The sequence below is a fragment of the Budorcas taxicolor genome, chromosome 2 (assembly GCF_023091745.1).
Source record: "Budorcas taxicolor isolate Tak-1 chromosome 2, Takin1.1, whole genome shotgun sequence".
Classification (NCBI taxonomy): domain Eukaryota; kingdom Metazoa; phylum Chordata; class Mammalia; order Artiodactyla; family Bovidae; genus Budorcas; species Budorcas taxicolor.
This window is the reverse complement of record NC_068911.1, coordinates 62,642,513-62,668,975: the sequence shown is the minus strand read 5'-3', so window position 1 is coordinate 62,668,975 and position 26,463 is coordinate 62,642,513. Positions and strand designations below refer to the sequence as shown.

Here is a 26,463-nt window from a genome sequence, read left to right as displayed (position 1 = left end):
TTAGATCATTATTTTACTTTGCAGAAAGAAGGTTTGCATTGCTAAGTAGTTGGAACTGTCCTTCTTGTGACAAATACATACCGCAGGCATCAATGGCTAGGACTGGTTCTGAAGGATGGCTGGGTTTCCCAATGCCAGCAGCATTTTCTGCATACACCCTGAATTCATAGATTAATCCGGCACTAATTGTTGTGACTTTGAAGTGAGTTGTGCGGATGAGCATTTTGTTGGCTTTTTGCCATAAGATACTGTTTCTGTCTTTCATCTCCAGGTGATAGCCTATAACTGGACTGCCTCCATTGGACACTGGTTCATGCCAGCCCACGGTGATACTTTCTCGAGTGACATTGGTGACCCATGGTGTAGATGGTGGTCCAGGTGTTGCTATGAAAGACAGAAATCCCATGGTTAATATAGACATTTCAAACATTTTTGTAATTGGAAACGTGGGATCTTTGAGAAGTTCGACAACTTACTGTATGGTAGCTTGACAACCACACAAGCTGAATCTATGTGATCACTGATGCCAAAGCGGTTTTCTGCCTTGATGCGGAATTGGTATTCTTCTCCTGTGGTCAGTTTCATGACTTTAATCATGGTTCTGGCCACTGTTGCAGACACTTCCGTCCATACTGCAGTACTTGTCTCTCTCTTAAGTATGATGTAATTGGTAACCTGAGTTCCACCATCATACTTAGGTGGCTCCCATTTGAGAATCACACTGTCTTCAGTTATATCACTTATCACAACAGGGCCAGTTGGGGGACCAGGTCTGTCCAGTACCACGATGTTAATGAAAGCTTTGGTCGTTCCACTGGAGTTGGCAGCTGTGATCTCATATCTTCCAGCATCAGCGGCAACACTTTCTTTGAGATTGATGGTCAGGTTTTCAGCAGTAATCTCAGTATTAAACCTCATGGTTGCTTTCAGTGGGACACCATCTTTTGACAAGGTCACTTTGGGCAGTGGTTTTCCAGAAATCGGAATGTCAACTTTAAGGTTTGAACCAGCTCTAACGTAGACGGTATGGCTTGGGAAATTCTTCATGTCAATTTCAGGTGGTTCTGAAAAATGAGGGTAGAGAAGATGAAGGTGAAAAGAGTGCTTTTTGCAAGTTGACTTAAATCAATGCAAATAATTTCAAATTTTGCTTCTACATAAAATTAAACACACCTAGCTGCTCCTTAACAAGGACAGGAAGCAGAAGCTCTCTTGGGTCACTCAGGCCAGCTTGATTTTCAGCAAACACCCGGAAAAAGTATTCAGAATTCTGCCTCAGACCAGAAACAGCATGGTGGGTTGACTTTACCACCGCACATCTAACCCAGGTCGTCTGTCCTTTTTCTTGTGCTTCAATGACATAATGCACAATTCTGCTTCCACCGTCATGCTCTGGCTTCAACCAGGCCAGGGAAACACTGTCTTTGGATACACTTGTTACTCCAAGTTTTTCAGGCGGGCTTGGCTTTTCTATGAAAGTAAAACATCAGAAGAAAGTGAAGATTATTGCAACATTTTTCCCCACATGTGTTCTTCCTGCCTTGTCAAAAGAAAAAATTTTAATGAAGGCATACAATTATTTTGAGATTTCCTTACTTTTTATATGATCAGTTTCGCTTCTGAGTCAAGCAAAACTTTCCCAGGCTTTGTCATTTTATGTCACAGCATGTCGTAGCATTCAGATCAAATAAGCATCAAATGACCCAATTAAATGATTAAATTTATCCCAAATTTATTATGGGTAAAAAATGAGGAATGAGATGAACAGTGTTATAAAATATCATGTTAATTTCTGCACATACACGATATATATACGTACATATATGTGCAGTCAAGTTCAATTATACTTAAATCCAACATATATTATCTATTTTCATCTATGTAAATTTCTACTTTTTTTGTAAATCAATGAAAAACTTTCTCTATTAGTAAGAATTTCTTTTGTGCCACAGTCTGAATTGCTTGAGGTGTGAACCAAAAGCATTTAAACAGTAATTAAAATGATTCGCACTATTCAAGGAAAATGAATATGGATATGTAGGTTTTCTTTGTTCTTCAAACACACCTGTTATCTTTACTCCTTCCTTCGTTTCGGCTGGTACACCGACACCAAACTCATTTTCTCCAGAGACTCTGAAGTAGTAAATCGCCCCTTCTTGTAAGTTGGTAATTTTGTAGGAGAGTCGGTTACAGTTGTTGGTCACAGAGACCCATGCTTTCTTACTGGCCTCCCGTTTTTCTATGTGGTAGTTCTTCACTGGTGCTCCACCATCATTTTCAGGAACATCCCAGGATAATACTGCAGCCTCTTTGGTGACATCATGTACAGTAATGTTGGCTGGAGGACCAGGAGAATCTAAAACTTTGACGACCAAGGTCAGGGAGGCAGCATTCAAGATATTCTGAATCGTTAATGTGTATTTTCCAGAATCATTTCTGTTGGCATTTTCAATAGTCAGTGATGTTCGAGATTCTGTGGAATCAATATAAGCTCTAGTGCGGAGGTCAGTGTCGGGTTTACTCCAGGAGACACTGGGTACTGGTCTTCCTCGGAAAGGCACAGTCATGGTAAAGGAGGCACCGGCCTTGACAATCAAGGTCTTCCTCATTTCTGTGTCAAGATCAAATACAGGTTCTTCTTCTCTTTCCTTTGCTATCTGGGGATCGGAGCTATCACTGGGATCACTAGCACCGACCTTATTGATAGATCTTACTCTGAAAACATATTCGGCTCCTGTGGTTAGTCCACTTACTGTATATTCAGTGCCTCTTAAGTTCTGAATGGCAGTTTGCCAGTCAGTTTCATCAGATTTTTTGAATTCCACGGTGTATCCAGTTATTGGGGCCCCACCATCAAATAAGGGCTTAACCCAGCCAATAGTTATATTGGTCTTGCCTGAGTCCACAACATTGGGTTTGGATGGAGGAGATGGTAAGAACACAGGATCTTCTGCCCGAATTAGGGGAGAGGTTTCACTTGGAAGGCTCAGGCCTGCAGCGTTTTCTGCATATACCCGATATTCATATTCACACCCTTCACGAAGTCCTGTGGATTTCACTCTCAGATCATAAACTGGTTTTTTGTTTACACGTACCCATCGTAGGCTGTTTTTCTCTCGCCTCTCAATGATGTAACCAGATATTTCGCTGCCTCCATCACTCTCTGGTCTGGACCAGCAAAGTGTCATGAACTCTTTGGTCACAGATGTAATTTCCAAAGATGTAGGTGGACTTGGAACTGTAAATGGATCAAGGGCCTTTACAGCCATGCTCTCCAGGGGCTCGCCAACACCGTATTTATTAACACCTGTTACTCTAAAGATGTATTCATTGCCCTTGAGTAGCTTGGTCACTTTACAAAATGTCATCCTTAACTCTCCTTCACATATTGTCCAAGCAAGGCGACTTGTCTCACGTTTTTCTACAATGTAATAGTCAATAGCTGCACCGCCATCTTCTTGGGGTGGTCCCCAGGAAAGAGAGCATTTCTCAGCAGTGAGGCCGGTTATTTCAAGTGGTCCTGCAGGTGGGCCAGGCTTATCAAGTACCTTGCAGTTAACTGCCATAGACCGAGTTCCGGCAACATTCTTCACTGTTAGCACATACTGCCCAGAGTCTCGTCGGACACAGTCTTTCACTGTTAGCAAAGTAGTGTAGTCCGTTGACACAATTTCTGTTCTTGCTCTTTCTTCAATTTCTACACCATCCTTGGCCCAGGAGATTATTGGCAGAGGTCGCCCTGCAACGTCTGCATTGATCTTAAGGACCTCTCCAGCTTTGACAACAATGACATCTCGGAATTTGACATCCATCATAATTCTTGGAGCCTCAACATCATCTTTAACTGTGATAGGTCCAGTGGATTCAGATGGCTCACTAATTGAGTCAGCAGCATTCCTTGCAAAAACCCGGAATTCATAACGTTGATCTTCAGTGAGTTCAGTTACTTCAAAGTACGTTTCTGGTACATTAGTAAAGTTGCATTTCAGCCACCGGCCGTCTGGTAATTCTCTACGTTCAATGATGTAGCCGGTGATCTTAGCTCCACCATCATAATGTGGTTTTGACCACTTAAGTGACACTGATTTCCTTGTGATATTTGTGACTTCAGGTTGTCCAGGAGGGTCACAAGGGTCTCTTGCAGGGACTGGCTCACAAGATTTACTGCATTTACCAATTCCAGCAATATTCTCAGCATATACACGATACTCATACATCAGTCCTTCATCAAGGCCGGAGACTTTCATTTGCGTATCAGCAATGAGGGTTTTATTTGCTTTTGACCAAAGAATGCTGCTTCTTTCTTTATACTCAAGGTGATAACCAAGTACTCGACTTCCTCCATCATTAACTGGCACTTGCCAGGTTACCAACATGGTGGATTTTGTGGCATGCACAACTTTAGGAGTACCAGGAGGACCCGGGGGGCTGAATGGATACTCGGCAACTACAGCAGAAGATTCACTGTAGGAGCTCTTTCCAAAGCGGTTTTCTGCACAAACGCGGAACTGATACTCACTTCCTGTTACTAGACGAACTATTTTAATGGATGTTCTTGCAACTGCTTGTGAAACTACATGCCATGTTGTAGAAGTGGTTTCTCTCTTTTCAACGATGTAATTGCTAATCTGGCAGCCGCCATCATATTCTGGAGGATTCCAAGAAATGGTTATATTGTCGCAACTAACCTCATCAATATGTATAGGTCCGGGAGGTCCTGGTTTGTCAAGCACAATTACAGTAATAGGAACTGTTACGGATCCAGCGCTATTTGAAACACATAATTCATAAGTGCCAACATCTTCCCTTGAAGCTTCCTTAATTGTTAGTGATGTTACAGTCTTTGAAGAAGAAACATGGACCCTAGTCGTCTCTTTAAGGGTCTGACCATCTTTTTTCCAGCTTACAGTAGCTTGAGGTCTTCCTTTAAATGGAACGTCAATCTTCAGTTGGTCCCTGGCCTTTACATTGAAAGTATTGAAAGGAAGCTCAACTGAAGGCTTTATTTCAATGTCCCTTGCAATTACTGGCACTCCAAGTTGTCTTGGATCACTTTTTCCTTTTTCATTAATTGCAGCTACCCTGAAGATATACTCCTCTCCAGCAGTTAGGCCTGATATAGTTGCTTCTAGAGTCTTCACCTGTGTGCAGATGCTCCATTTTTCACTGCCTTTAGTCTGCATTTCAACTACATAACCAGTAATTTTGCTGCCACCGTCACTGTCTGGCTTCTCCCACTTAATTGTAGCTGTGTTCCGGGTCACATCGACAAGAGTTACTCTTCCAGGTGGGAGGGGTGGTTCAGAAGCTTTAACGGGTTCAGTTGTTTCAGCGGGCAAACCAATTCCATATTCATTGGCAGCCAAGACTCGGAAGTAGTAAGAACACCCTTCTTGGAGATTTTCGATTTTAAAAGTGTTCTTTGTGCAGTTGTTTGTAACAGTAGCATATGCTTTCCGTGTTGTTTCTCGTTTTTCGACAATGTAGTTTGTAATCTTAGCTCCGCCATCGATAAGCGGTGGTTCCCAAGCCAGTATCACAGAGTCTTTCTTCACTTCTCTTACAGTCAGATTCACAGGGGCACTCGGTGAGTCAAGAACTCTGACGTTAACAAAAGCAGTTTTAGAGCCACTGTTGTTTTCTAGCGTCAGATTATACCGACCACTGTCGAATCTAGTAACATTATCAATTACCAGCATTGTGTATGAGCTGGTCACCTCAATCTGGGCCCTGTCAGTGAGAACACCTTCGGCCTTTTCCCATTTCACTTCAGGTTCTGGGCGACCTTTGATAGTGACAAATAAGCGTAAAGTAGCACTTGCACGCAGAATGACCACTTTTCTGAGATCAGCATCCAGTTCTATTTCGGGTGGCTCTTGTCTCTCTTTAGCAGCAACTGAACCAGGTATAGTTGCAGGCTCACCTACGCCTTCAGAGTTGATGGCGCAGATACGGAAGTTATATTCAGTATTTTCTTTAAGATTGGTCACTGTGAACTGCTTTCCTTGTAGTCCTGTTGGTGGGGTACACGTTGTCCACTCATCAGCAGTGGCTTCTTTGACCTCAACAACATAGCCCTTAACAGGTGCACCACCATCGTAAATTGGTTTATTCCATGCCAGGGAGACAGAAGATCTGGAAGTGTCTGTCACTTTTGGATTACTTGGTGGTCCTGGTGGATACAGAGCATCACATGCACGATAGAAAACAGAAGGCTCGCTGGGTTCACCCACACCAGCTGCGTTTTCAGCAGCAACTCGGAATTCATAGGAATGCCCTTCAGTAAGGCCAGTTACTCTGAATCGAAGATCTGTTAGTGTTTTCTTGTTGCACTTGGTCCATCTAACGCCTTCCTTGTCTCTTTTTTCAAGAATATAGCCCTCGATTTCAGCACCTCCATCATCTACTGGGCGTGCCCATGTTACGACCATAGAATCTTTGGTGATTGCTGAGGCTTCAGGTGGTGAAGGAGGACCTGGTGGTTTATAAGGATTACGGGCTGTAACAGGCTCAGATTCCAGCGGCTCTCCAATCCCGTATTTATTCGCAGCCATGACACGGAAAATGTACTCATTACCAGGGAGAAGTTTAGTGACTTTGTAGTTAAGGGCCTGCACCTCAGTTGAAACCTGGGTCCAGGAGAGTCTGCTGGTCTCTCTCTTTTCAATGATGTAATGTGAAATACTAGCACCACCATCTTGTAAAGGTGGGTTCCAAGCCAGGTAACATTTTTCAGCAGTAACCCCAGAAACTTTCAGAGGCCCTTCAGGAGGCCCTGGCCTGTCAAGTACCTTTACAGTGATGGGTATAGTCTTGGTACCACCAACGTTGCTGAGTTTCAGGATATATTGTCCCCCGTCACTACGTATACAATCTTTGACAACAAGGGTTGTCCTCTGAATAGTAGACTTGATTTCCATTCTGGCAGCTGTTTCTTCAAGCTCTCTTCCATCTTTTGACCAAACAATATCAGGGATAGGTTTGCCACGGATATCCGCTTCCAGGACAAAAGTCTCTCCTGCGTGAACAACGATGACATCTTTATATTTGGGATCCAGTGAGGCATTTGGTGCATCAATTTCATCTCTTGCAGTAATGGCGCCAGTACTCTCGGATGGTTCACTAAAGTTGCCTGCTGCGTTTCTTGCAATTACTCTAAATTCGTATCTTTGGTCTTCCACAAGTCCACTCACTGTAAATTCAGTTTCTAATACATTGGTAAAGCTGGCTTTCATCCAACGGCCATCAGGTAGATCTTTCTTTTCTACAATATAACCTGTTATTTTGCTGCCACCATCGTAGGCGGGTTTCTTCCATTTCAGTGTGACATTGTTTCTCGTAATGACAATGGCTTCAGGGCGACCTGGTGGGTCACAAGGATCACGAGCAACAAAGCATTCCGACACTTTGCTTGGCTTGCCAATGCCGACAATATTTTCAGCAGAAACTTTGAACTCATACTCAAGGCCTTCATCAAGCCCAGTTGCTTTGAACTTGGTGTCTTGAATGGGAGTCTTATTTAATTTGACCCATAAAATGCTGTTCTTTTCTTTCTGTTCAAGATGGTAGCCAATAACTTTGCTGCCTCCATCATTAACTGGCTCGTGCCATTGCACAAGCATTTGATCTTTTGAGACTGATGTCACAAAAGGAGTGCCAGGTGGCCCAGGTTCTTTAAATGGATATTGTACAATAACAGGTTTAGAATCCAAGGGGGCACTTTTTCCATACCTGTTTTCTGCAAAAATCCTAAACTGGTACTCACTGCCCGTTTTCAGTTTGGTTATTTTAATTGTTGTTCTTGCCACCGTTGCTGATACCATGTGCCAAGTGGTGGTGGTTGTATCTCGCTTCTCTACTATGTAGTTGCTTATCTGGCAGCCACCAGTATAGGCTGGAGGTTCCCAAGATATGACCACAAAATCTGCACTAACTTCATCAAACCGAACTGGTCCAACTGGAGGTCCAGGCTTTTCTAAAACGATAACACTGAGATTTTCGGTTGCGGTACCTGCACTGTTTGTTGCTGTTACAGTGTATTTCCCAAAGTCATCTTTGTTACTTTCTTTAATGTGCAGAATAGTTGAAGTAGCTGTTTTCTCAACATTTACTCTTGTCGTCTGTTTAAGAGGCTCGCCATCTTTGACCCATGAAATTTCAGGTCTTGGCCGGCCAATAACAGGAATTTCGATTTTAAGATCTTCACCAGCTTGGACACTGTATGTGTTAAATGGTAACTTAAAACTAGGCTGTATAGTCAAGTCTTTGGCTATGACTGGAACACCAAGCACTCTTGGATCGCTTTGTCCTTTCTCGTTGTAAGCCTTGACACGGAAGTGATATTCTTGCCCAGAACTCAAACCAGTAACAACTGCATTACAGACTTTGGATTCAGCCACGACACTCCATTTTTCTGTTCCTTTGGGCTGCATTTCAACAACATACCCCAGAATTCGGCTCCCACCATCGTGTTCAGGTTTCTCCCACATCAGGGATGCGCTGGTCTGGGACACATCAGTCAGTGTGACCTTTCCTGGTGGGGACGGAGGCTCAGATGCTTTCACAGCATCAACAGTTTCCACTGGAGCACCAATTCCAAATTCATTTTCAGCCATTACTCTAAAGTAATAAGTGGCTCCTTCTGTAAGATTCTCAACTTTGAGGCTTGTTTTGCTGCATTTATTACTCACATTAGCATATGCTTTCCTGGTTGATTCGCGTTTGTCGATGACATAGTTCTTGACCTTTGCACCCCCATCAATTAAGGGTGGGTCCCACACCAGAAGGACAGAATCTTTTCTCACTTCTTTGACTGCCAAATTCTGTGGTGGTCCTGGAGTGTCAAGAACTTTCACAGTTACAAAAGCAGATTTAGACCCACTGCTGTTTTCCAGCTTGAGAAGATATTTTCCAGCATCATTTCTATCACAGTTATCTATTGATAGTTGGGTATAGTTTGCTGCTTTTTCGATTTGGACCTTATCTGTGAATTCACCTTCCTCTCGAGACCAGGTGATCTCGGGTGTTGGGCGACCTTTGAATGGAATGTGAATTCTGACGGATCCACCAGCTCTTACAACGATTCCTTTCCTTAATTCAGAGTCAAGGTCAAGTTCAGGCGCTTCAAGTTTATCTTCTGGTTTCACAGTACCAGGAACATCTGTAGCCTCACCTAAACCAACTTTATTGAGGGCACAGACCCGTACTTTATACTCTTGGTGTTCAGTGAGTTTTGAAATTTCAAATCGAGTGGCTTTCAGGCCAGTCTGGGGAGTAACTATTTGCCATTCTTCTTCGTCTGCTTTACAGATTTCTACTACATATCCCAGAATTTCACTGCCACCATCGTAGATGGGTTTACCCCAGGCAAGTGTAATTGAATTTTTAGTGGTGTCTACAATGTGTGCATTGATGGGGGGGCCAGGTTTGAACACAGGATCACAGGCCTTATAATAAACTGTAGCTGGACTTGGTTCTCCAACTCCAGCCGCATTTTCTGCAGAGACTCTGAATTCGTACTCATGATCTTCTGTTAATCCTGTTACTCTTAGCCGTAAGTCTGTAATGCGGCGTTTATTACATTTTATCCACCTAATGCCACTTCTGTCTCTTTTCTCTACGATGTAACCAATAATCTCACTTCCACCATCACTGTCTGGACGGTTCCAACAGACGGTCATGGAGTCCTTGGCAATGTTGGTGACTTCCAAGTTCTTTGGTGGTCCAGGAAGCACGAATGGGTTTTTCATGAGTACTGGTGCAGATTCCAAAGGCTCGCCAACACCATATTTGTTGACAGCCATTATACGGAAGATATATTCATTCCCTTCTAAGAGTTTGGTAACTTTCAGAGAATTGGTTACAACCTCTGAAGCAACAACAGTCCAGGCAAGCCGACTTGTTTCTCTCTTTTCAACAACATAGTGAGAAATGTCACTGCCACCATCTTGAAGTGGTGGAGACCATGTTAATGTGCATTTTTCAGCGGTGACTCCAGTAACCTGGACTGGCCCTTCTGGAGGCCCTGGTCTGTCTAACACTTTTACATTTACCGGGAATGACTTAGAACCCGCAACGTTGGAAGCTCTTAAAATATACTGTCCACCATCAATTCTAATGGCATCCTTTACAATAAGTAAAGCCTTGAAATCTGTGTTCTTTATTTCATATCTAGCAGATTCTTCAATCTCCTTATCTCCTCTTAACCACTCAATGGTAGGCAGGGGCTTTCCGTGGACATCGGCTTCAAGCCTGAATGTTTCTCCAGCATTCACCACAATTGTGTCTCTAAATTTTGGATCCATTGAAATTCTTGGGAGTTCGACCTCATCCCTGGCAGTTATCGGTCCAGTACTGTCAGAAGGTTTGCTTATTGCACCTGCTGCATTCTTTGCAATGACTCTGAATTCATATCTTTGATCTTCAGTAAGACCTGACACAGTAAACTGAGTTTCAATGACGTTTGTGAAGCTGGCTTTCATCCAGCGACCGTCAGGCAGATCACGCTTCTCTACAATGTAACCCGTAATCACACTTCCACCATCATATGCGGGTTTGGTCCATTGTAAAGTGATTTCATGTCTTTTAACAATTATTGCTTCTGGGGTTCCTGGTGGGTCACAGGGATCTCTGGCTACATAGCATTCGGAATTCTTGCTTGCCTTGCCTATACCAACAATATTTTCAGCATACACTCTGAATTCATATTCAATGCCTTCTTCAAGATTGATTGCTTTAAACTGGGTATCATGAATAATAGTTTTGTTGACTTTTGTCCACAAAATACTGTTTCTTTCCTTTTTCTCAAGGTGGTAACCTATGATTGGGCTGCCACCATTATTGATTGGTTCATGCCACTGTATAACCATGGAATCTTTGGAAATGGCTGTGACAAACGGTGTACCTGGAGGGCCTGGTTCTTTGTAGGGATATTGAGCTACAATTGGCTCAGATTCCAAGGCAAAGCTTTGCCCATATCTGTTTTCAGCAAATATTCTAAATTGATATTCTGTACCAGTTTTCAGTTTGGTCACTTTGAGTGTCGTTCTGGCCACAGTAGCAGAAACAACCTCCCATACTGTGGTGGTTGTATCTCTTTTCTGAACTATGTAGTTGGTGATCTGGCAGCCCCCTGTATATGATGGAGGTTCCCAAGATAAGGTAATACTTTCAGCACTGACTTCGTCAAATTTAACAGGTCCTTTTGGAGGATCAGGCTTATCTAGGGTTATAATTTCAATGGATGCTGTCTTCTGACCAACCACATTAGCAACTGTGATTCCATAATGTCCACCATCATCCTTATGAGTCTCTTTAATACTGAGTACGGTGAGGTCAAGTGAATCAGTGACATTGATTCTTGTAGTCTGCTTCAGTGGAAGATCATCTTTAGTCCAGGTAATAGTTGGCTTAGGACGTCCAGAAATGGGTACTTCTATTTTCAAATCTTGGCCAACCTGTACACTGTAACTGTTAAATGCAGGTCTGACATCTGGCTCAATGACCAGATCTTTGGCAACTATTGGAACTGCAAGAGACCTAGGATCACTTCTCCCCTTTTCATTTACAGCCACAACTCTAAAAAGGTACTCTTCTCCCTGAGTTAGGTTGGTAATTACGGCTTCAAGGGACTTGACTCGAGCGCACTCTGACCATTTCTCACTGTGTTTAGCTTGCATCTCCACAATATACTGAATGATTTTACTGCCACCATCATGTTCAGGCTTTGTCCAGCTCAAAGAGACACTGTTTCTGGTGACATCATCCACAGTGATTTTTCCTGGAGGTTGTGGGACTTCTGCAACCTTAACTGGATCATCAGTGTGGGCGGGAAGGCCAATACCATACTCGTTCTCAGCTGTGACTCTGAAGTAGTAACTACAGCCTTCTTGGAGCTGATCAATTTTCCAAGAATTCTTATGGCAGTTTGTCACAACGGCAGCATATGACTTCCTTGTGGCTTCACGTTTCTCAACAATGTAGTTTTTAATTTTGGATCCCCCATCCAGCAGAGGAGGCTCCCATGTAATTGACACTGAGTCTTTAGTGATTTCTGTGACTTTCAGATTAACAGGTGGACTTGGTGTGTCCAGAACTCTCACAGTCACAAAGGCAGACTTTGTCCCGCTGCTGTTTTCTAATGTGAGAGTGTATTTTCCACTATCATATCGGTTGACATTGTCAAGAACAAGGGAGGTGAAGCTGCTAGTGCTGTCGATTATAGCTGCGTCTCGGATTTCACCATCCACTTTGCCCCATTTAACTTCTGGTGTAGGACGACCTCTAATAGGAACAAATAACCTTAAGGAGCCACCTGCCCTTATATTTAGAATTTTCCTCAGTTCCAGGTCAAGGTCAATGTCTGGTGCTTCCAACTTTTCTTCAACTATAACAGGTCCAGGGACATCAGCATGTTCTCCCACTCCAGCTTTGTTAACAGCACAGATACGGAAGTTGTATTCATGCTTTTCCAACAGCTTCTCCACTTCTATGTTTGTTTTATTGATTCCAGTCGGCGGAGTGCACATTGTCCATTCACCAACACTCACGTCACATTTTTCAACAATGTATCCTTGGATTTCACAGCCACCGTCATATATTGGTTTGCCCCAAGAAAGGAAGACGGAAGATCTCGTAATATCAGTGACTCGGGGGTTGTTTGGAGGTCCTGGTTTATAAATAGGGTCACAAGCCTTTTGATAAGCAGAAGGTGGGCTTGGCTCGCTAAGTCCAGCAGCGTTCTCGGCTGAGACTCTGAACTCGTAATTGTGATTTTCTAAGAGTCCGGTTACTCTCAAGCGCAGCTCCCCAATCAGACGTTTGTGGCATCTTGTCCATCTGATGCCCTCTTTGTCGCGTTTTTCAAGAACGTACCCAAGAATTTCACTGCCGCCATCAGATGCTGGTCTTTCCCATACAACAATCATTGAGTCCTTGGTCACTGCTGTGACTTCTGGAGCCTTTGGTGCATCTGGCACTACAAATGGGTTCTTGGCAGTTACTGGCTCAGATTCAAGAGGTTCGCCAACACCATATTTGTTGACAGCCATTACACGGAAAATATATTCATTGCCTTCAAGCAGCTTAGTAACCTTGCAGCCGAGAGTCTGTACGTTAGCATCAACCACAGTCCAAACCAAGCGGCTGGTCTCTCTCCTTTCCACAATATAATTTATGATATCACTCCCACCATCTTGGAGTGGGGGTTTCCAAGCTAGTGTGCATTTTTCTGCTGTAACTCCTGATATAACAATAGGTCCTTCGGGTGGCCCTGGTCTGTCAAGAACTTTGACATTTACAGTGACTGACTTCTCTCCTGCGACGTTTTTGGCCTTTAGTATGTAGCTTCCACTATCAATGCGTATTGCATCCTTGACACTGAGACTGGTGGCAAAGTCAGTGCTCTTAATTTCTAATCGAGCTGTACTGGAGAGCTCATGATCACCTTTTATCCACTGAGTGGTTGGTATCGGTTTGCCATGAATATCTGCATCAATCTTAAACAGCTCACCAGCATGCACCACAATTGTATCTTTGTATTTTGGATCCATGCGAATCTGTGGTGGTTCTACCTCGTCTCTTGCTGTTATTGCCCCTGAGCTCTCTGAAGGCTCGCTAAATACTCCTGCAGCATTTCGGGCTATAACCCGGAACTCGTATCTGTGGTCTTCAACTAGGCCAGTTACTTCAAACTGAGTGTCAATGACGTTGGTAAAACTAGCTTTCATCCAGCGGCCCTCGGGCAGTTCTTTCTTTTCAACAATGTAACCAGTGATCTTGCTTCCACCATCATAAGTGGGTTTCTTCCACTGAAGAGTCACGGAATTTCTTGTGACAATGATTGGCTCTGGCTTTCCTGGTGGATCGCATGGATCACGGGCTACGTAGCTTTCGGACACTTTACTTGGCTTGCCGATGCCCACAATGTTCTCTGCAGAGACTCTGAATTCATATTCAACGCCTTCGTCGAGGCCAGTTGTTTTAAACTTGGTTTGAGGAATAGGTGTCTTATTCAACTTTACCCAGAGGATGCTGTTTCTTTCCTTGCGTTCCAAATGATAGCCAATGACTTTGCTACCTCCATCACTGACTGGCTCGTTCCAGTGTACTTCCATGCTGTCCTTGGAGGATAGTGTTACGAACGGCGTGCCAGGAGGACCAGGAACTTTGAATGGATACTGGGCTACAATAGGCTCTGAAGTGAGGTAGGTGCTCTTTCCATATCTGTTTTCAGCTGCAATCCTAAACTGATATTCACACCCAGTCTTTAACCTGCAAGCTTTTATTGTTGTCCTTGCAACAGTAGCTGACACAATCTGCCAGCTGGTTGTGGAAGTGTCCCGTTTTTCTACAATGTAATTGTTGATAGAACTTCCACCATCATACTTAGGTGGGCCCCAGGAGAAAGTAATACTGTCAGCTGTCACTTCCTCCATTTTAACTGGTCCTGTTGGAGGCCCTGGTTTGTCAAGAACGATAACGTTAAGGGTTTCGGTAGCTTCACCAGCTGAGTTAGTCAGTTTAACGATGTAATGTCCAACATCCTCTCGGCACGCTTCCTTTATTGTCAGTAGCGAGTTATTTTCTGTGCTCTCGGCGTTTACTCTGGTCGTCTGCTTCAGTGGCACATCGTCTTTATGCCAGGTTACGGCTGGCGTAGGGCGTCCAATGAATGGAACATCGACTTTTAGGTCTTCACCTGCCAGGACAGTGAAAGTAGTGAACAGGAGTTTGAAGGCTGGTGGAATGACAAGATCCTTGGCAATTACTGGCACGCTCAGTTGTCTCGGATCACTAATGCCCTTCTCGTTCTGAGCGGACACACGGAAAGAGTACTCTTCACCCTGAATTAATCCGGTGATAGTGGCTTCGGTGACTTTGACCGTGGCACACGTGACCCATTTGTCACTGCCTTTGCTCTGCATCCCTACGATGTAGCCTAGAATTCGGCTGCCTCCATCGTGCTCGGGTTTCTCCCAGGAGAGTGACACACTGTTTCTTGTGACGTCCACCAACGTTATCTTTCCTGGAGGCAGAGGTCGTTCTGATACTTTCACAGATTCTGCAGTTTCAGCAGGCAGCCCGATGCCGTATTCATTTTCGGCGAGAACCCTGAAGTAGTAACTGCAGCCTTCTTGAAGCTGGTCTACCTTCCAGGAAGTCTTGTGGCAATTTGTTGTAACAGTTGAATATGCTTTCCTTGTTGATTCCCGCTTTTCAACAATATAGTTATTTATTTTCGAACCTCCGTCAATAAGAGGCGGCTCCCATGTCAGTGTGACAGATGACTTTGTGACCTCCTTTACCTTCAGGTCCTGTGGCGGGCCTGGTGTGTCTAGGACTCTGACATTGACAAATGCAGACTTGCTGCCTGAGCTGTTTTCTATGGTCAGTATGTATTTGCCACTGTCGAATCTGTTTACGTTTCCAATAATAAGCAGGGTGTAAGAGCTTGTGGACTCGATGCTAGCTTTATCTAAAGATTCTCCGTGCTCTCGGGTCCACTTCACCTCGGGTGCTGGCCTTCCTTTGATGGGGACAAAAAGTCTCAGAGTACAGCAAGCTCTTATGGTGACAACTTTGCGCAGTTCAGCATCCAGTTCAATCTCTGGAGGCAGCATCCTGTCTTCAGCCTTTGGAGTTCCAGGAACAAGTGCAGGTTCCCCAATGCCTTCAGAATTCATGGCGTAGATGCGAATTTTATATTCCTGGTTCTCTGTGAGGTTGGTGATGGTGTAAGACGTTGCCTTGAGCCCAGCTGGTGGAGTGACGATCTTCCATTCATCTTCCTCTGGCAGGGCGATCTCAACCATATACCCAGTGATTTCGGAACCACCATCATAGATAGGCTTGTTCCAAGCAATCGAAATGGATGATCTGCTTGTATCTAGAACACGTGGGTTACCTGGTGGGCCGGGTTTAAACACAGCATCACAAGCTTTATAAAATGGACTGGTAGCACTCGGTGCGCTGATTCCAGCCGCGTTCTCAGCCATGACCCGGAACTCATACTCATGTCCTTCTGTCAGCCCAGACACTTTGTATCTTAAATCAGTAAGGGTCTTTTTGTTGCATTTCACCCAGCGTTGGCCTGCTTTATCTCGCCGTTCCACAATGTAATTGATGATCTCACTGCCACCATCAGAGTCAGGATGGCCCCAGCAGACAACCATGGAATCTTTAGTGATGCTGGTAACTTCAGGGTTTTTAGGTGGATCAGGAGGTCCGTAAGGATCCACTGCAAGCACAGGCTCTGAGTCCAGGGGCTCTCCAACGCCATATTTGTTTACAGCCATCACACGGAATATGTATTCATTGCCTTTCAAGAGTTTAGTGACCTTCAGTTTTGTTAGTTGGACATCTGAGGCTACGTTCGTCCATGCCAGTCTGCTGGTTTCACGTTTCTGAACGACGTAATACTCAATTTTGGCACCTCCATCGTCCAGTGGAGGCAACCACGACAGTACACACTTTTCTGATGTCACTTCAGACACGGCTAAAGGTCCTTCTGGTGGGCCTGGTCTATCAAGAACTTTGACATGGAAGATGTGTTTGGCAAAACCACCAGGATTAGTTGCTGTAAGGGTATAGGCACCGCCATCCCTTCTCAGTGAATCCTTGTTTACCAGATTAGTAGAGAAATCTGCAATTTTAATTTCTAATTTTGCTGTGTTTTCAAGCTCCTTTCCATCTTTGGTCCATTCCATTGTTGGAGGTGGGCGACCTGAAACATCAGCTTCCAGCTTGAACGCTTCACCGGCTTTTAATGTAATTGTGTCCTTATATTTGACATCCACCATTATCCTTGGGGCTTCAATGTCGTCTCTGCATGTGATAGCATCTGATGGCTCAGATGGTGGGCTAATAGCACCGGCAGCATTTTTGGCAATGACACGGAATTCATATGCGGCATCTTCAGTTAGTCCACTGACTGTAAATTCATTCTCTAAAATGTTGCTGAAGTTGGCCTTTAGCCACCGTCCATTAGGAAGATCCCGCTTTTCAACTATATAACTAGTAATTTTAAAGCCTCCAGTATATTCAGGCTTAGCCCATTTAAGAGTCACTGTGTGTCTAGTAATATTGAGAGGAATTGGTTTCCCGGGTGGGTCAATGGGATCCAAAGCTAAAATAGGTTCGGATGGCTTGCTTGGCTTGCCTTTGCCAGCCATGTTTTCTGCAATCACTCGGAATTCATAAGCAATACCATCTGTTAGTCCACTTGATTTGAAAATGTTGCCAGGTACTAATGCTTTGCTCACAGTCTGCCAGAGAATACCGTTTCGTTCTTTTCTTTCAACGTGGTATCCTAAAATGGGGCTTCCACCATCAGAAAGAGGCTCATGCCAGCTGATTGTTATTGAGTCCTTGGTAACTGCAGCCACCTGAGGGGTACCAGGAGGCCCAGGGACCTTAAATGGATAGTTGGCAACTACAGGTGCTGACGTGATGCTGGGTCCCACTCCGTATCTGTTTTGAGCTTTTACCCGGAATTGGTACTCCACTCCGGTAGTAAGGCGAGCGGCTTTGTAGGTAGTGCGTATAACAGTAGTTGCTAGTTCAGCCCACGTGGTACTGTCAGTCTGCCGCATTTCTACCACATAGTTGCTTATGGGTACACCTCCATCGTTCTCAGGCGGCTCCCAAGAGAAGGTGACAAAATCAGATGACACTTCATCAAATTTGATTGGTCCAGTAGGTGGCCCTGGGATGTCATGGACTTGAACGGTGATGACATCACCAACCTCTCCCACAATGTTCCTTGCTGTTAATGGGTAGGGCCCACTGTCACTTCTTACGCACTCGTTGATGTTTAAGATGGTGGAAGTTGCTGTGTTTTCAAAGTTAACTCTCTGTGTCTGTTTAAGGATCTGGTCTCCTTTCTTCCACGTAACCGTGGGCTTTGGTCGACCGAGCACTGGAATTTCAACTTTGATGTTGTCACCAGCTTTAGCGATGACTAATTTCTGATAAATGCCGCGGAGATCCAGCTCTGGAAGCATGGTCTGCTCCTTGACAATGACGGGTCTGCTTTCTCTAGGGGCGCTTCTCCCTGCACTGTTCACTGCCATCACCTGGAAGGTGTACTCTTCCCCTTCGGTCAGATTCTTCACAACGCATTCCAACCCCTTCACGGTTGTGATGTGGGTCCACTGGTCAGAGCCTTTTCTCTGGGCTTCAATCACATAGCCAGTGATCTTACTGCCCCCGTCATGTTTGGGTTTAGGCCATGCCAGGCTGACTGTGCTCTTAGTTATGTCCATGATGTTAAGACTCTCTGGCGGTGATGGTGCTTCAGAGGCCTTTACAGGCTCCGTTGTTTCTGTCGGCTCGCCGATTCCATACTCGTTTTCTGCCATCACTCTGAAGAAGTATTCACATCCTTCAGACAAGCCAGTGACTTTATAAGTGCATTTATGGCACTTCGTGGTGACCGTGGAGTAAGATTTCCGTGTTGCTTCTCGTTTCTCCACAATGTAGTTTGTGATACGTGAGCCCCCGTCTATCAGAGGGAGGTCCCAGTGCAGGGTGACGCTCTCCTTTGTGATGTCAGTAGGTCTCAGGTTGAGGACAGGCCCTGGTGTGTCCAAGACTCGGACGTTAACGAAGCCGCTCTTCTTCCCCGCGGGGTTTTCTATAGTCATCACAAACTTGCCAGTGTCATATCTGTTACATTCTGGGATGATCAGGAGCGTGAATGACTCTGTATTTTCAATGTTAGCTCGGTTCTTAAGGTTGATATCATCTTTGGTCCATGTCACTTCGGGGGCAGGTCGACCTTTAATGGGCACGAAGATTCTGATACTGAGTCCTGCTCTCACAACAAGAGTTCTTCGAAGCTCAGCATCTAGTTCGAAGTCAGGGGCCATCTCCCGTTCCACAATTTCAACATTTGGAATCACTGCTGGCTCCCCAACACCAGCATCATTGACGGCACTGATTCTAAAATTGTACTTTTCTTTAGTCTCGAGATCAGCGACCACAAACTCAGTGATTCTGAGGGCCGTTCCTGTTGTATCCTTTATCCAGCCCTCATCTCCTACTTTTTGATGCTCTACGACATAGCCAGTGATTTCAAGGCCACCGTCATAATGAGGCTTGCCCCAGGCCAAAGAAGCAGATTTCTTGGTAGTGTCAGTGACACGTGCGTTTGAAGGTGGTCCTGGGGGATCTGGAAAGGAAACAGGCACAAAAATGTTAAGGGTTTGGATTTGGTATAAATTAAATACCAGCACTCCCCAAAGAGCTGTGTTGAAAAAGATAGATACTCACAGGCAACATCTTTCATTAGAACAGGATCTGAAGCATTGCTAGGTGGACCAATTCCTGCTTTGTTCTCTGCACTGACTCGGAACTCGTAGGTGTTTCCTTCTTGCAGTCCTGTCACTTTGCATCTGAGATCAGAAACCGGAGTCTTTGTTGCTCTCACCCATCGCAAGCTTTTCTTCTCTCTCCTTTCTACATGATACCCTGTGATCTCGCTGCCACCGTCATCCACTGGTCTTTTCCAGCTGATAGTGGCAGTGTTTTTAGTGACACTGGAAACCTCTGGCTTTCCAGGGGGGCCAGGTGGACCTGAAAAGGAAGCAAATTTGTGAGAAATCTATGATTTCCTAAGCTCTGCTGCAAAGGTTTATGCATCAATTCCCTTATATGCTGTACTTACCAAATCTGTCTACCATTTTGACAGGTTCAGACTGTACGGGTTCTCCTTTGCCATACTGGTTTACAGCTGAGACCCGGAAGACATACTCGTTTCCTTGGATAAGTTTGGTTGCCACGTGCCTGCAAGACTGAATATCTTCGGCAACCACTGTCCACAGAAGTCGGCTGGTTTCTCTCTTTTCCAGGACATAGGACTTAATTGGTGAGCCACCGTCTTCCAAGGGAGGTGTCCATGTGAGTGTTGCTTTTTCAGCAGAAACATTACTGATTTCGATGGGGCCTGGGGGACCAGGTACATCAAGCACTGTCACCTTCACGTGTTCACTCTTTGTGCCAAAAGGATTAGTTGCAGTGATGGTGTATTCACCAGCATCTTTTCTAGTCGCATACTTGACAGCAAGCATGGAAGATGTTGGGGTTGAAGTTATCTGAACAATATCTGATGGTCGTATGTCTTTTCCTGCCCTGGACCAACTGGACTTTGGAAGAGGCTTGCCAAGAATGCTAATGGCACTCAGAATGATGGTATCTCCTGCTTTAACTGTTAGCCCATCTTTTATTGTGGGATCAAGAACAATGGTTGGTGCCTCTGCAAAGGAAACAAAAACAAACAAACATTGTAATCAGAAAAGGAAGGTGGCTTAATATACTGTTTTTTTAAACGTGCATAAAAAATAAAATAGACCTACCATATTCATCTTTGCAGATGATGGTTCCTGTACTTTCTGATGGAGCACTGATAGCACCTGCTGTATTCTTTGCTCTAATTCGGAATTCATATTTTCCACCCTCGACAAGGTCAGTAACAGTAAAGGCACAATCTGGGACATTAACATGGTTGGCTTTCGTCCAGGATTTGGAGGGAAGATCTCGCATCTCTACTATATACCCAGTCAGCTTATGGCCACCATCGTATTTAGGTTCAGTCCAGACGAGAGTCACTGAATTCCTTGTTACATTGATAACCTCCGGTTTGCCAGGAGGATCTAAAATGAAGCAACAAACGGACCAACCCAGTCAGCCACACACCGATGTTTTCTCCATGAGGAAATACAAAGAGACATCATGCAAAGTCTCTGTATAATGACTTACCAATTGGATCAAGGGCCACAACTGGCTCTGACGGCAGGCTTGGTTTGCCTACTCCTGCTAAATTGATTGCCATAACTCGGAACTCATATTCCAGACCTTCAGTTAGTCCCGTCACTTTGAATTCTTTCATCCTAATAGGAGTCTTATTAGCTCTCTTCCACAAAAGGCTGTTTCTTTCCTTGAACTCGATGTGATACCCTATAAAAGACCCAGTGATGTGTCAGTTCCCAGAGAAAGCACAAATGTAGCCTGATTTTTAAATACACACATACACAGAACAAATAATCATTCTTGTTGGTATCTACACTTTTATTACCTAGCCATAGGGATATTTTTAGCTCCTGGAATAGACTTACTTATGGCACCTTCTGTTGAAACATTTTAACGTGTAAAAATAGATACTGTCATTTAGAGAGCCTTTATTAACTATTACATTAGGAGTTTTTCATTCAAATGAAGTTAGCTTAATGAATCAGCTTACTTAATTCTTAATGTTCTGAATGCATGATGAACTGAAAAAAGGGACATATACTTTTGGATGTGCAGATAGTACTATAAGAAGTAGCACAGATTCAGCTTGTTTTCGGGGAGGAAGATTAATGTAAATGCTCTAGGATAAGAGCCAACAAAATACCTGTAATTGGAGAGCCTCCAGTTTTCCTGGGGTCAGTCCATGTTAGAGATACGGAGTCATGTCTGACATCCACGATATTGGGAGGTGGGGGAGCATCAGGCACATCTAGGAAAAAGCAGATAATCCAAGATTTATAATCAGGAATGTATTCGAAATGAACTGGAACCACGTTCTGCTTTATGTTTTCTGACCTTGAGACACTTACCAAATGGGTGTCTGGCAACAACTGGCTCCGATTTCAGACCCTCTCCTACACCGTATTTATTCTCGGCACTGACCCGGAAGGTGTATTCCATCCCCTCGTGGAGTCTCATGACCCTGAATGTGGTTTTCTGGACGGCCGAGGCACAAGTCACCCACTTGTTGTTTACAGAATCTCTCTTCTCTAGGATGTAGTTGGTGATCTCAGAACCTCCATCGTCCTTCGGAGGACCCCACTTTAAGGTTACGGCTTCTGCTGTGACTTCTTCAAATTTGATCGGTCCAGTGGGGATGCCAGGCTTGCCGACAACTTTTATGGTGAGAGTCCCTTCCTTGGTGCCAGCCACATTCTTCAGTGTGATTGTGTATTTTCCAGCATCAGATTTTCGGCAATCATATACGACAAGAGTGGTGTTAACTGCAGACGATTCAACACTGACTCTTGTGTCTGTTGCTAGAGGGTCTTCCCCTTTCTTCCAGGTCACGGATGGAACTGGCTTGCCTTTTATGGGGATCTTAAGACGGAAATTGCTGTTCTCTTTGGCCAAGTAGCACAAATCAGGTAGGTCCTTTAAGTCAAGGTCAGGAGCCACTGTAAAACAGCAGAGATAAGTCATTTTCTAATGCCAGGCAGTTAGTTTTTTCAGATCATTATAGTTTTTAGAGGGTTTTTATGTAAGCCAGGGAACAGGGCTCAAGAGCACTTTTAGTTTTTTGTATGGAGCATTTAAAAAGTCTCTATTGAATTTGTTACGATGTTATTTCTGTTTTATGCTTTGGTTTTTTGGCCATTTAGCATGTCGGATCTTAACTCCCAGACCAGGGATCGAACTTGAGAACCCCATGTATTGGAAGGTGAAGTCTTAATCACTGGACTGCCAGGGAAGTCCCAAGAGTGCACTTTTGATGACAAAGGGGAAATGGAGATGATGGCTAAGGGCTTACCGACATCATCCTTCGCCACAGCAGTGATTTCACTTGGGGTGCCTTCTCCATTTTCATTCTCAGCGCTCACTCGGAAGGTATATTCCTTCCCTTCAGTCAAGTCTTTTGTGGTGTACTGTAAGCTTAATGATTTCATGACTCGTTGCCACTTATTTTCTTCAGTCAGGAAATCAACGACGTATCCAGTGATTCGACTTCCACCATCGCTGCGAGGCTTCTTCCAGCCTATGCTGCAAGATGACTTGGTGACAGAGGTCACCTTCAGGTCCACCACTGGTCCAGGGGTTTCTAGAGCAAAGGAGAAATGATGAGTCTAAGCCCCAGAAAACCGAGGTAAGGTGTCACTCAGAGTGATGGGGTGGTAGCCTCATTTGCTTACCGGAAGCTTTGACAGCATCACGTGTCTCACCGGGATCACCAATGCCATACTCGTTTTCAGCAAACACCCTGAAGAAGTAGGATTTTCCCTCCTCCAGGTTAGGTACTCTGAAGCTTGTTTTTGAGCACTCTGTTGTTACAGTAGACCAGGACTTCCTCTCTGCATCACGCTTTTCTACCACATAGTTTATGATGGGGCTTCCACCATCAATAATGGGAGGATCCCAGGTAACATAAGCAGAATCTTTGGATATTTCTTTGACCGTCACATTGACGGGTGGCCCAGGAGTATCTGAATAAATAGTGGGTAAATAAGAAATGAATACCTAAAAAACACATTGGCTACATTTTAAACATATATATGATTGTTTTTCCATGTAGACTTACCAAGCACTTTCACTACAATGGTATATTCCTTTTTACCACAGCTGTTCTCCAGAGTCAAGATGTATTTTCCTGCATCATATTTGTTCACCTTTTCACAGCGCAAGAAGGTGTCAAAGTCAGTGGACTTTATGTCCAGTCCAACCCTTTCTCTTAGATTGACGTTTGGCTTAGACCAAGTTATCTTGGGAGGTGGACGTCCTTTCACTGGCACGTACAGTCTCATGGTAACTCCAGCACGCAATATGAGGGTCTTCCTCAAATCAGCATCAAGTTCTCCTTCAGGTGGAACTGTTTACCATTGGAGTGAAGAACGTTAAGAGTAATGTGTATTTCCAAGGACTGGCCTGATAACTCCTAAAATATGTTTCTGATTTCTAGTTCTTAAAAAAATTCTTAATATAATCCTCAAAACTTTTACCAACTATCTTAAGACTCTGTAATAATTACTGACCTTTCTATTTTCTAGTATCCTATGGCCCAACCCACGTTTTCCCTGGAGGATCTGCATCTCCTTATCTCATGAACCTTACATACTCTTAAACTCTCTGTATTTTACAAGTAGATGACTGATTTTGGGCTTTCTTCCAGTGAAAGCACTCTGCTATACACTCTGACTTTCTTTATTTCATTGTAGGAAGAAAAGTACACAGTGGGTGAAGTGTAATTCAAAGTAGTAGGAGCATTGATTAGGGAGAATAAGTGAATAGAAGAAATGGTGGGAAAAGAAATTAAGATGGAGAGGGGTGGATTAGAAGAGAAAATAAAAACCTAAGAATAATAAATAGCTCACTGCTGCTGCTGCTAAGTCGCTTCAGTCATGTCTGACTCTGTGCGACCCCATGGACAGCAGCCCACCAGGCTCCTCTGTCCCTGGGATTCTCCAGGCAAGAATACTGGAGTGGGTTGCCATTTCCTTCTCCAATGCATGCATGCATGCTAAGTCGCTTCAGTCGTGTCTGACTCTGTGCGACCCTATGGACAGCAGCCCACCAGGCTCCTCTGTCCCTGGGATTCTCCAGGCAAGAGTACTGGAGAGGGTTGCCATTTCCTTCTCTGAAATGGTTCACTACTTAGTTTTAAAAAAAAAACAACAACTTTTTATTCTCAATAAAGTCCCTATATTCCATAATCTTTTGAAGACAGGAAATTCTCAGGTAAGTAAGAAAAGCATTTCAAAACCACAAATCACCTTGCCTTCCATTGGCTTGTTATACAGTACCATAAAGTACCAACCCGGCTCTCCTACAACACACTTCTAGAGTTACCAACCCTAAAACTTGTAAATAAATAAATCTACATAGATGAGTTCTATATATTCCTTCTTACAGTATGACTGATGAAAAGAGTTCTGTATATTTCTCCTGGTAATACTTACTTAAAATGTCCTTGGGACAGTGTTTGTCGGGCACATCGCTGGGGTCACTGTATCCAATCTTATTAACGGCATACACACGGAACTGGTATTCTGTGTTTTCCATTAGGCCGGTAACCTCAAAGCGGGTTTTCTGGAGCTTCTGTGGTAAATTGCACCTCACCCAGTTATCAGAATCAGCTCGTTTTACTTCAACAAGGTAACCAATGATAGGACTGCCCCCGTCATAGGCTGGCTTGCCCCAAGATAGACTCACAGAGCTCCGGGTTGTGTCATATACTTTGGGGAAAGCTGGTGGTCCAGGAGGATCTGAGGATGATAATAGAAAAATTTCATTAAAACGTCATTCCTGGTTGTTGAATGCTGGTTATCACACAGCTGTGGGACTCTTCCATGAAAACTTACACAGAGGATCTTGGGCATAAACAGCTTTGGAGGCATCACTGGGTTTGCCTGGTCCAGCCTTGTTGATGGCTATAACTCGGAACTCATATTCTGTGCCTTCTTGGAGACCTGTTGCTTTTATTGTTCTTTCTATCACAGGTTTTCTGTTGACTTTAGTCCAGTTAACTGCGTGGGTTTCCCGCTTTTCAACCAAATAGCCGGTGATGGGGGAGCCGCCGTCATCTGCTGGGGGCTTCCAGCTGACCGTCATGTGGTCCTTGGTTATGTTGCTAATAACAGGCGGGTCACAGCGTCCAGGAGGGTCTGCAGAGGTTAACCGACAGGTTTATGTCCCGGTCTAAAAGGTAATATTTAAAAAGCAGAATGAAAAACTGCAGGAAAATGTTCTTACCGTATGGGTTTTTGGCAATTGCTGGCTCAGTTAAGATCGGGTCGCCCACTCCGTATTTATTTTCAGCACAAATTCGGAACTGGTACTCGTGGCCCTCTATCAGTTTCTCCACACTGCAGCTGGTGATGGGCACAGTAGCAGAGACTTGAGCCCAGTTGGGTCTGCTCGTTTCACGTTTGTCAACAATGTAGTTGGTGATTTCTGAGCCTCCATCTTCAAGAGGAGGTTCCCAAGAAAGCATTGCACGATCCGAATACATTTTGTTGATTTTAACGGATGCTGGAGGACCTGGTTTATCTGAAAGGATAAGAAAGAAAAGGTAAGTCTTTCTCCCAAACATATGAAATAGGGGATGAACAGAGTGGAGGACTGGCGACCTGGGTTGCTGTCTTTATACTGTCATTAACTTCCTGTATGACCTTGCAAGTTACTTTTCTCCAGATCTTAATTTCCTCACATCTAAAATTAAGTATCTGGAATACATGATCTCTAATGGTCTTTTCAGCTGTAAAACACTACTGTTCTGTGTTGAGAATAATTCCATGATGACAAAAGATACATCAAGTTAGGTATCTTTTCTCACATGTTATTTTGTAAATTCTATGACATCACATTAACCAAAGTAAAGCCTGAGAGTCTAGTGAAGTGTTTTAGTTACCTAATACTTTGAGCTTGATAGTAGCTGATTTGGAGCCACTTGGGTTTTCAGCAGTGATGGTGTAGTCCCCTGAGTCTTTCCGGGTCACACTGAACAGCTCCAGGGTGCACAGGTTCCGCTGCGTGGCCATCTTGATCCCTTCCGATGGTTTCAGCAGTGTGCCATCCTTCTTCCAAGAGACTGTGGGCTTCGGTTTGCCAAAGACAGTAGCATCCAGGCAAACGTTGGTTCCAGCTTTCACAGTAAGCAAAGATTTCATAGCCACACTCAGGTCTATCCTGGGAGGCACTGGAAAGAAGTAAGATAAAGGGATTTAATATATGCAAAGCTATATT

The 26,463-nt window shown here is 44.2% G+C and overlaps 1 protein-coding gene across 5 annotated transcripts in view; it reads right to left on the bottom strand.

Moving 5' to 3' along the window:
• Window positions 1–26,463, bottom strand: part of TTN (titin) — a 274,868-nt gene that overhangs the window by 31,101 nt on the left and 217,304 nt on the right. For all 5 annotated transcript variants that reach the window (XM_052636390.1, XM_052636391.1, XM_052636392.1 and 2 more), the window contains 17 exons: window positions 26,129–26,416; window positions 25,471–25,767; window positions 25,080–25,382; window positions 24,678–24,983; window positions 23,303–23,590; window positions 22,917–23,207; window positions 22,538–22,825; window positions 21,597–22,184; window positions 21,392–21,496; window positions 20,758–20,955; window positions 20,355–20,651; window positions 19,667–20,254; window positions 19,273–19,575; window positions 2,066–19,171; window positions 1,174–1,470; window positions 477–1,064; window positions 82–384 (listed from right to left, as the gene is read on the bottom strand). In XM_052636390.1, the coding sequence (XP_052492350.1) occupies window positions 82–384; window positions 477–1,064; window positions 1,174–1,470; window positions 2,066–19,171; window positions 19,273–19,575; window positions 19,667–20,254; window positions 20,355–20,651; window positions 20,758–20,955; window positions 21,392–21,496; window positions 21,597–22,184; window positions 22,538–22,825; window positions 22,917–23,207; window positions 23,303–23,590; window positions 24,678–24,983; window positions 25,080–25,382; window positions 25,471–25,767; window positions 26,129–26,416 (22,434 nt within the window). The remainder of the gene's footprint in view (window positions 1–81; window positions 385–476; window positions 1,065–1,173; window positions 1,471–2,065; window positions 19,172–19,272; window positions 19,576–19,666; window positions 20,255–20,354; window positions 20,652–20,757; window positions 20,956–21,391; window positions 21,497–21,596; window positions 22,185–22,537; window positions 22,826–22,916; window positions 23,208–23,302; window positions 23,591–24,677; window positions 24,984–25,079; window positions 25,383–25,470; window positions 25,768–26,128; window positions 26,417–26,463) is intronic.